This window comes from Sarcophilus harrisii, chromosome 1, assembly GCF_902635505.1.
Source record: "Sarcophilus harrisii chromosome 1, mSarHar1.11, whole genome shotgun sequence".
Lineage (NCBI taxonomy): Eukaryota > Metazoa > Chordata > Mammalia > Dasyuromorphia > Dasyuridae > Sarcophilus > Sarcophilus harrisii.
Genome location: NC_045426.1, coordinates 244,429,149 through 244,440,514, shown reverse-complemented (window position 1 = coordinate 244,440,514; position 11,366 = coordinate 244,429,149). Strand labels below are relative to the sequence as shown.

The following is an 11,366-nucleotide window of genomic DNA, read 5'->3' as shown; positions in this document are numbered from 1 at the left end:
GATTCCATGACTCTTAACAGCCAATTAATCCAATCTGTACCTATTCAAAAATTCTAAAAAATATGTGATAATTGATCATCCAATCACTGTTAGTGGGGATCCTCCCCAGATTCTAAGACAGAAATCTTAGCCAGAAACTGAAATAACTTTTATATAACTTTATGTTAGCAAGTTTTTCTTTACCTGGAGTCTAAATCACTTTCTAACTTCCAACAACTGTTTCCAGTAGTACAGTCCATGAAGCCAAGTAGAAAATACCTATTCCCTTTTCCACACCTTTCAAACTTGAAAACAGAAATTATGCCTTTCACTCATCTCCTTCCACAATTCTAGATTTTTCTACTCCAAGATTCACTAATAAATATTCAACACACACACACACACACACACACACCCACACCCACCCCCCACACAGGGCTAACTGGTGAAAATACCAAGACAAAAATTAGTAACATTTATGCTACTTACGTTCTAACAGGAAATTCCAAGTAGTTTAGTTTTACAACAGATCCACATATGGTATCATCTCAAGACACAATACTATCCAAATTTTCACACTTATCCATTATATAAAATATAGTATTCAAAAATGAACAATACCCTAAGATCCCATTAGATGTTTTTGGTTCCTGTATCTAATCCACTAAAATTCTTAAAAAAAAAAAAAAAAAATGTTCAGGCAAATTGTTATCTAAAAAAACTTAGTCATGTGTTTGTGAAGTTGGTTTTTAAAATGTCTAGTATAAGACTACCTTTATTTATGTTCAATTTCATCTGATTAGATTCAAGCCTTTCAACTTTATGATCCCTTAACTTAAGGATCTTGACTTTTTTGTTTCATGGATTCCTCTGGAAGCCTAGAAAAAAGCTTATATTTCCTTTCTTGGAATAAATGAATAAATTTTTTAAAAATGAATAAATGCATAGGCTTCCAAAGGAAACCAATTCTCCTGAAATAATTATCAAAACTTTTTTTTAATTAAAATTCCAGATTAAGAAATCCTGTTCTTGATCTGTATCAGCCATCAATCTCTGAAATTCCTGTTTATAATTTTTTAATGCAAGTTATTTGTAAATTAGGATAATAAATAGCCTTTTTCATGTAAGAAACAAACAAACCCAAAAATCTGTGCTTTTTTATAAAAGACTTTTTCCAAGTATTTCACTGAATTTTAGAATTGATAAAAGCCTAGAGATCAAGTCTCACTTTATAGCTAAGAAAACTGGGACCTAGAGAAACTAAGTTATTATAAAGGCCCAAAACTAGCAGCAGTACGGCTGGGAACCCAGCTATCATAAACTCTCTGCTCTTTCCACAAATGAGATCACCACATTAAAAATTCCCATGACATAATACTCCATGCAAAAAACAAAAACAAAAACAAAAACACCCATGAGTCCCATGACAATGCTGGGCAGTAAAGATGATGTGTGGACAAAAAGGATTTAACTACTGAAGGCACGTAAAGCCAACTCTCAATGCTGTTGACTGCATCATGGTAAAATATGTTAAATTTAAACAAATAACTGAAATGCAAAACTTAAAAATACACTTACATGGAAAGTGTTACAATTAGTTTCACTGATGCTTTTTGTCTTTACTCTTATTCAATGTTTGAGAAGCACTGAACGATTTTCCCTTTTAATGTCATTGGTCAGAATTTAAGTGAATAAAAATATTCAAGATTTATAATATTATAGTGAAGTAAAGCAGGTATAGATGTCAATATTTAACATATCACTAAAGTACTGTGGAGCTTAAAATCTTATTTGTTTTTAAAAAGTGAATGTTAATTTTTAGATTTAGTTTATAGGTTCGCTCAGAAATTTCACTATTCTGACTTTTTTTTTTTTGAATGAAGGAGGGATAAAATGGAAAATATTTTTTCCCCAAAGTACATTGTAAATACCATGCCTCTAAATCAAAAGCCAATTACTTCCCATGTTTGTATTTTTAAAAATTGACATTCACACTTGTTTAAAAATAAAAGAAAAATTGACTACTTGATCAAATAAGCCATTATTTCTCAAGTATGTTAAGATTATAAATTATTCAATATTAAAACCAAGTTGTACTTTAATTACAATAATTGAAGAAACTATCTTCACAGTTTTAATGTCACATTTTGCTCATGAGAACAAAATTTACAGTCATAAGTTGCACATAAAGGGTTTATTTTAAATGTTTTAAGGATAGAGTTACATCATAATTATAAAAATTACTTACAGAATTAAGTAACAGATTTAAAGTGTTTATACTTCTAAATGCAGAGAACAGGGAACTGTCTACATTGTTTAAAATAAAATGAAATTAAGAATGAAACCAAGCTCTAAAGATGAAGTCATTTACCTAATTTTAAATGTGAACACGAAGACCTCTGAACTATACACATACCAAGAACGATCCAAATTGCACTACTGATGTAAAGTACAAAAAGCACAGCATTTCCAAGGAACCACAAACTGCTTTAATCATAATTGTTTTCCCTGAAGTGATTTAAATTATTTTGTCTTAGGAGAACCTTCATTTCTAAGGATAATTAGCTCAAGAAGGCTTTGGGGCACTGCCATTTATGACAATGAAAAAGAGTTTTCAAATATGTCCATAGTAAAAAAAGAACAACAACAACTACTACTCTCCAGTGCACTTTAGGATTTGGCACACAAAAGAAAAAAAAAATTGAAGTTTTTTTTTTTTAGATGTAACTGTGATTTTATATATGTATACACACTTTAACAATGCATGGTCCCTTCAAATGCTGCATGACACATATAACTGGAAATTACCTTCCGTTGGCACTATGCTCGCCTCACCAGTGCTTTTTTAATTCTACCAACAACCATTAAAACAGCACAGTAAGCAAATTCACACAGAACTAAAAACAAAATTAAAAAAAGAAAACAAAAAACCTAAACATTTTAACATGCAACTTTTGTTTGTTACGCTGAACATTCTACTTCTAAGCATGCAAAAAGGATGGTCTGCATTTAAATTTTTTTTTAAAGTTTTACATGGCAGCCTGATATCACACACACAATACAACAATACTACAGCAGGTAAATGAGAAAGGCCAATAAATTTTATACACAGATCCATGGCTTGTGTTGTCACAAGCCCCATGATAATTTTGGAGAAGTAATGTTGAACTCCTAGAACAAGGAACCAACATTTTGGTTACCAGGGTAACGCAAGCACTGCATGCAGATCTGAAACATGAGCCTAAAACGAAGCCCAAAGTAGATGGGCAGGGAGTGGGATTAGTTTCAGCCTCAATAAAGGTGGTTTAAGCTACCAGAGGTGGGGGGGAACCCTCCCCCCTAACCCTAAAAGCAACAAGTGGGACAATTATTTAAAAACAGAACTATAATTTACATAGTATAACTAGTCATCCTTAGATCGGCAGATTATATGGTATATTAAAGTGGCTTGCAGAAAAACCACAAATACAAGCCATAAGTAATGCTAAAAATGTTTCAGTAGACCCAAACGTCAACAAATATTTCAAAATGAACACTTTATTCTTCAGATCTATAGCCCCAAATTCACTGTATTACATATGTATGCACATATTCTGTGTATATTTAATACACTCATTCATTCTTGTGCCACAAATATCAACTTGGGCTCATGGAGCCAGGCTCAGCTTTGAGATTTACATGCAGGACTCTTAAGAGTCAATAGAAAAACACTTAACAGATCTGCAGGATGAAACACTGTGTTGCAAATCTGCTCACTTTTTTCAAAAACACAAAAAAAAACATTTACGACTTAGGTACTTAGTGCTTAAGGACTGCATTGAGAAGCCATTTACTGAAAAGACAAAATAGCCTGCCTTTGGTTGCCCAAAATGAAATACTGGACAAAATGCAATTGTAGCAATGGGCAAAAAATTAAGGTACTGTATTTATATGATGAGTACTTGTTACCATTCAACAGCATAATGAGGCACAAGCCTTAAGGCTAAAATATGAATCAGGCAAAAAATGGATAGAAAGGGGCTTAAACCACTGAGTCTTTAATATCAAGAATACCCACAACAAAGGCTATATGGACCTCTGAAATTTTCGGTAGGTGAACATCACCTCTGGCCTTTCACAAATTGTAAGATTGAATTTCTGGGTATTCCTTCCCCCAAACTGATGATTGGCTTCATATACCATATTTCTATGAAGCAGTGCTTTTAAATTTGCAAAGCTCTGCCATTATAATGTGAAATGACAATTTTGCTATTGCATTGACCATTTTTACAATTCTGATTACTCTTTAAAGCTCCACATTTTAACTACCTTGGTTTTAAACTATCTTGCAAGATTAAAACTGTGAAAGGATTCTGCTGCTATGGACTGCTATTATTTACATCCACAATCTAATGCAGATGATTGAACCACTGAAAGACTGCCTATAGCTTTCATTAGATAGTAGTACACCACTGGCATGCAGAATTCTAGTGTCCATTGAATGGAATTCACATTAACAGCATACCTTAAGCGAGTACATACAACACCACAAAAGGCTACAACAGATTTAAGCTGTAGGCTATTTGTTAGGACATTCCTGGTGGGGAGGGAAAGCCAGAAATAAAAATATTAATAAATGCCTTCTTGGACCATAATTATAACAGTAATAAAAATAATAACAATAATAGTAATAAAAATAATGGGAATCCCAGAGAACCTATAAAGAAGGCCAAACATGCTTCTCTTTCCCTAAAACCTAAATGTCTAATAAAAAAAGAACTGTGTTGTTCCAGGAACTTTTGGAAACAGCAGGTATAGTCTTAGTCTTTTAGCACTACCAAATCCAGGCTGCTAATTTCAACATCAAATAATGGGCCAAATATGTCATCAAAAATTAACATGAAGTAGTATTGTGTGGCACTGGGCTTTTGTGGCACCAATTACAGAGGTTTGCTAAAAAGTATCAGGGAATAAAAATGCCACTTTCACCCTTAAATAATGCTTAGAATTAAAGGCAGCCTTTTTTTTTTTTTTTTTTAAAAAGCATATATTGACTGGTTGCTACAACTTATGAACATGGATTAGCAATGTGTGCATTTCATTTCCAACTGTTCATTTGGGTGATTAGCATCCTCTTTTATAGCTTCAAGTTTCCAGAATAAAAAGGTGCATAAACAAACACTTGCATATGACCACTGGGTTTCTAAAATGCACACACAGAATATTTCCATGTGCTATTTCTTTTATAAAAGTTAACTTTAAATAAGAAGTAGAAACACAGTAAATAGTTTGATGCTGCTTGGGTCAGGCATTCTAATTAAACTGGGAGAATCTTGAAGTCTTTAAGCTTTGACTCAAACCTCAGAACAGGGACCACCAACAGCCAAAAAAATTATATTGAAAATTACAGAAGGCAATATAAAAAATATCAAACTATACTTGCATGTGAGTATGAGATTGACGGGAGAAAATGGTTAAGATCTATTATTACATTTTTAGGTTACTGATTATGATACTAGATTAACTTTTTCCACAGCCTGAATTTGTAGCTGTTCTTTCCTTTAACTCCCCCTCTACAAAAAAGACTGATTTCTTACAAGGGGAGGAATTCCTTACACAAAATGTGTCATGTTCACATAAATCTACTATTCCGAACAAAACAGTTTTGCTGGCAGAGATTGTGGGTTCGCAGGGACATTTAAGCTTTCATTAAACTGGAAAGCAGTCAAGTCTTTGTGTCTACAAATTTTACATTTAATAGTTCCACAAATTTGGCAAAGTTCATGATGACATCTAGGATGTTTTCACCAAATCGTAGACATAAATATGGAAATCATCATCAAACTTGATGAAATAGACGGAGGGTTTGGCTTCTACTTGATGAATGACCATGCCAGTCCTTTTGGAGCCATCTTCTTTGGCATATTCCACTTGTTTGCCTACCAGGCTGTCTACAACTTCTCCTGGTTCCCGTTCAGCTGGAGGTGAATCATCTATATTTATATGGAGGGAAAAAAAAAGTTAGGTGCCTTTGCAGACATCAGGTAGTTCACATATCTAAAACTTTTAAGTGAAAATCTTCAAATGCAATAGAATACAAAAATACTGATTATAATAAATATAATAAAAGGAAAACAGTAACTTTTTTCAAATAGAAAACAAAAGAAGATACTTTTAATAAAGAACTTTCCACTTTAGCTGATTAATTAACCACCATGCTGCTGAGACCAACAACTAAGTCAAAAGAAGGACCTAACATTTCATGCCTAGAACTGTCTCCCAGAGGAATGACTTCTGACTAGTGGCTGCTGCATTAGCCCAGTACATCTTAAGATCCTAAACATGGTTCATATCATTCCTTGGTCATTTTACCAATGCCATATTGCCATTCATATTTTCCTATCTTCTCCACCGCTATCCCAGACAAAATCAAATAGATTTTATTACTGATGCTGGAATGGAGATATCAATCTACTACTTTAGGGTCCATCACTGGAACTTTTCAAATTAAGGTTATCTCTGGCCATGAATTATCTCCCACTGTTAGAACAGAAGCTCTCTAAAGGCAGAGACAGTCAAAAAAATAAAAAAAAATATAAAATGTTAAGTGTAATCTTAACACTTAACAAGAACTTATAAAATTAGTTTTCATTTGTCTATTCATTTGCATTATTCATTTGGAAGTTTGCATTTGGTTGAATAGCTGATAAGCTAACTCTAAGAAAGCAGTAGGCAAAGAAAGGGAAAAAGTCTTGAACCCAAGAAGAAAAGGAAAGAGTTTCTTAGTCAAAATTACAGGTACAAAAAGAAACAACTTTGGCAAAAAGTTCACAGTAAGACAAGAAGGAATAAAATGAATACATAACATGTTACCCTAATGTGGTTATAGATTACCCATCTTTATTACTATTAACAAGGTCAGTTATTTACCTCTATGAATAATTAACCTTTACAAGCTATCTCCCCATTCACTAAATGTAGAGATGTTTCAATATCGGTGGCTATTAATATCAAGGAATTTAGATTCTTAAAATACTCTTTTCATTGCTAGTAAAATTAAAACTGCTGTATGAGATTCTATCATTCAGTCAACAATTGCTTTCATTCCTTTCAAAACATTTGAAAATGTTCCATCTCTTGGCTCTGGGCATTTTCTCTGGCTGTCTCCTCTGCTTGGAATGCTGTCCCTCCTTCATCTCTGCCTATAGATTTTTCTGGCTTCTTTTAGATTCCAATTAAAACCTCCTTCTCTATTGGAAGCTTTTCCCAATCCCTTTTAATCCAATTGCCTTTTAACAAGTAAGAAAAATAAGTGAACAACATCCACTGTCTTCCTTCTCCCTCATTTCTTTCTTTCACTGAACTCTTAATTATTTGCAAGGTTTGGTGTGTTGTAATACAAAAAAAGAATCTGACAAAAAAGAATGAGAAGCTATGTTTCGTGTAGGAAGGAAAAGGACAAAGAGAGCAGTATTAAAACAAGTATAGAAAAAAAGGTAAAGATTCAACAGCCTTAAGTGATAAAAATGAGCATTTTGAAAGAGCAATCAGATTTTGATCACTAGTAACTTCGGAGTCGGCAAGTTCAGTTGACTGATGAGGTCAGAAGCCATATTTAAAAGGTTAAAAATAAAGCTGAGAAGAAATAGAGCAATAATTGTATACTGTTTTGTTTTCTAGGATTTTGAATCAGAAAGGGAACAAAGAAGTCTAGAAGGGAGAATAGAGTGAAGTTTGGAGTTTTTTAGGGTGAGATTTTGAGAATGGGAGAATAAGGAGATTATATGGTAAACTGCCTTTTCTAAAGTCGTGAATTTTCTCTACACAATGAAGCATTTCAGATGATGGGGAGGGGAAAGGGGGACATAAATGTGGGACATAAAAAGAGCACATCTGAAATAGCCTCTTGAATGTTGCAAAATAAATCAAACAGAAAGGATTACAAGAAAAAAAATTGCCTTGCTGTAGTGAAGGATCCACTACTGACCATGGTTTCATGACTCTTACACTACCATTCTACAGCATACTAAGAACTGGAGAAGCTTGTGAGGAAAGAAATTCAGAATCCAACAAATCTTAACAAGGAGAAAGAGCAAGCAATTCAATGGGGAACAGTATAAAATTGATCTGATGACTTATAGAGTCAATACTACAAGCAGAGAAAGAGGCAAGTGAAGCCATAGCAAATGTGCCAGATGTGAAGGCTCAGGTAAGAAACAGAGGGTGAAGGGAACAGGCGACATGATGAGAACAAGGAATAAGTTTAAGAGGAATGATGACTATGAAAAGATGAAATGATAGATTATTTGAAATAAAAGAATTTTAAAACTTTTCATCATGTAAGTATAACACCTGAAGATGATGGTGAGATTCAAGGGTATAACTAGCCCAGTAGTTTAAATGAGGTGAGGGTGCAGGTCATGGGACATTTAGGAGAGAGAAAGGACTGGTGGCCAAATCTATCTGCCACCAGAACCTAAATTGAGCAACATATCTTGAAAGAGTTAAAAACAAAGTAGGAAAAAGAATTAGAAAAAAGTAAGTAGTGAAAAATCAGAATACTGATTCTACCACCACCAACTCAGTATATTTTTTGATAAAAAGGTATAAATTGTACTGGAAAAAATAGATTTGGATATAGATATGTTTTAGTGAAATGACTGGTTTTGCTAAATTTGTAATTTATGCAAAGTATTTAGCATTACAGGAGCAGCCCATACCATCAATGTAGTTGCTATCAAGCTCCGCTTGAAGTAAAAAGACCTAAGTTCAAACTCTGCTTCTGATATTTACTAGCTGTGTGTTCATGGGGAAGTAATCTCACACTTGGGTTGTTCATCTAAAATTAACAGAGTGACTATTTCAGCTTTGTTGAGAATGGTATAAGTCCTCAACAAAACACTTTAAAATCATGTCAATTACTGTTGTTATTATTATTAGTCTATATTATATTAGAAACTAGATTACTACTAAACCAAATCTTCATTAAGTTCATTTTTACTCTAAAGTTCAGAATTTTTAATTTTTACAAAGGAAATCATTATGCCTTTAAATAGATATTCAAAACATTAGAAATGAATATATAACCAAAAGATTAAAAGTTGGAAGTGTAGACATTTAGTTAATAATCTCCTAAAGCAGATAAGTATTTGTTCAAAATTATACAGCTAGTAAGTCAAAAGTGCTATGATTTAAACTCAGGTGCTCAAAGTGCTCCAGCATTCTTTCTGTTAAGTTTAGGTGGCCTCTACCATTATCAAATTCCTTAACAGACAGACAGCTAGCTATATATGGGATAGAGACAGATACATATGGGATATAAATATAGCTGTAAATATAATAGTCCACACCCTTTTCAAAAAGGAAAGGAGCAAGAAAAGACAAAGAGTTATGAGAAAGGGGAAAGAGGACTGGTAATTCTGAAATCCTACTCACATTGGGAATGGTTTAAAAAGGGAATAAAATACATATATACATATAACAAGAAAAGTATAGCACCCTCCAAAATCTATAAAGAAGAATCTAGGAAGAAGATAAGACAGGGTATAGAAAGGTGTGAGAGTTAAATGGGAATGGGAAAAGGTAGATTAATGGGAAAGAGATAGAGAATCCAGAAGGGATCCTTGGAGCACAACGGGAGGTTAAGTAATTAATAGCAAGGCAGAAGTGAAACAAATGAGTTACAAGGGATAGGAAACAAGAAAGAGAGACACACAGAGAGAAATATATCTGTGCTTAACTATACTTTTGAGGAAATTGAGGAGTGTGGGGAAGAAGGAGAAAGAAGACACTAGGTTTTGAGCAAGAGCCTGCAAGTTAGAAGATGATGGAAAAAGCTCGAAGAGATCAGGAACTATAACTGTGGTCTGTTAAGAAGTGGACTTATTGGGGCAGCTAGGTGGCACAGTGGATAAAGCACCAGCCCTGAAGTCAGGAGGACCTGAGTTCAAAACCAGCCTCAGACATTTAACACTGCCTAGCTGTGTGACGCTGGGCAACTCACTTAACTCCAATCCCTCAAGGAAAAAAAAAAAAGTGGACATTTTTTTTTTTCCAGCGGGATCATAGCTCTGGAGCTGGTATCTCAAAAGATTTAGCACAAATGACCTGTTTAGGGTTACACAAACATAAAGTGAAAGAAAAGAACATATGAGAAAAATTATAGGGAGATTTTCTGACTAACTGGCTATCGACACAAAAGGAAGAAAATGTATCTTAAAAAGAAGGAATACTCCAAGTTTATTCAGATGCCAAAAGATTTATGCCACCCCCCCACTTCCTGCCTCAAAAAAAGATTTGAATGTTACTTTAAAACATTAGTCCTTATTTTATTTCAGAAATAGGGTAAAACCTAATATAGAATGTTAGTTCTTTTCCTAATAGCTATGACATCTGTCAAAGACTTGGGGGGGGGGGAGGGGGAGGGAGGAGGAGGGGAGAGATAAATAAATAAATAAATATCCAGTATATCACTGGATATACTGGGTGAAAAAAATTTTTTTTTTAAAATTCAAAGCCTTTAATCTAAATCTATCTATTTTCCATTGCTGGCTCAGAACGTAACTGAAAAGAAAACAATTCTTTTGCCTGCCCCTCAAACAAAGTCTCACTGACCCAGTTTTGAGATGAGATTCTGATTTCTAATTAGGAAAAAAGGAAGGATTACTTATGAGAAAGATTAATTATGAATAAAATCATAAAATATTTGAGGCCCCTGTGACCTAAGGCTCAAAAAATGACCCTTTATTTTAATGGTGCTTTAGGAGTGAAATGACATGATTTCCTAAAATAAACTTGCTCTTATGAGACACACTTATATGATCTGCAGATTTTGTTGTGGTCCCCAAACCAGAGAGATCCAAAAGTTTTGACTATCAAAGTATCTATCACTAAAATAGGAGAATGTTCATGTAAAAATTAGGAAATGTAGCAGCTAAATTTAAATAAAAAAATCAAGTTTCAAAGTTAGTAGATTGTCTACTCCCTTTAATCTAAATATCTCATTCCTGGATTATATTCAAAGGAGACAAATGACAGAAAGAAAAAATTTATTGTATATCCAAAAATATTCATAGCAACATTATTTGTGATAACTAAAAGCTGGAAACAAAATATGTGCTTGACTTTTAGGAAATGCCTGAATAAATAAACAAAAATGTACAGAAATGTAACAGATACTAAAGTAATGAATTAAAGCAAAAAAAAAAAAATATGCAGAATGAGAATAACATAGTAAAAAAATTACTAAAAGGCAATAAAATTCAGAACATTGTTGGTATCATTACTATCAAAGTTAAAGCACGATTGTTAAAATACAGAATTCAAAAGTGACATATATAATCAGCAACGATCTTATTAAGTTTTGTTTAAATGTTTTTGGAGAATGTACTTAAATCTTTTTCTTTTCA

At 33.4% G+C, this 11,366-nt stretch overlaps 1 protein-coding gene across 8 annotated transcripts in view; it reads right to left on the bottom strand.

The window, feature by feature from the left end:
* Positions 1-611: 611 nt before the first annotated feature.
* SPIN1 (spindlin 1) overlaps positions 612-11,366 on the bottom strand; it is a 219,385-nt gene continuing 208,630 nt past the window's right edge. For 7 of the 8 annotated variants that reach the window (XM_031939168.1, XM_031939193.1, XM_031939180.1 and 4 more), the window contains one exon: positions 5,662-5,951. In XM_031939168.1, coding sequence (XP_031795028.1) covers positions 5,752-5,951 — 200 coding nt within the window. In that variant the 3' untranslated portion in view covers positions 5,662-5,751. Of the gene's footprint in view, positions 5,952-11,366 lie in introns of all 8 variants that reach the window. The other variant, XM_031939198.1, reaches the window with a different exon arrangement.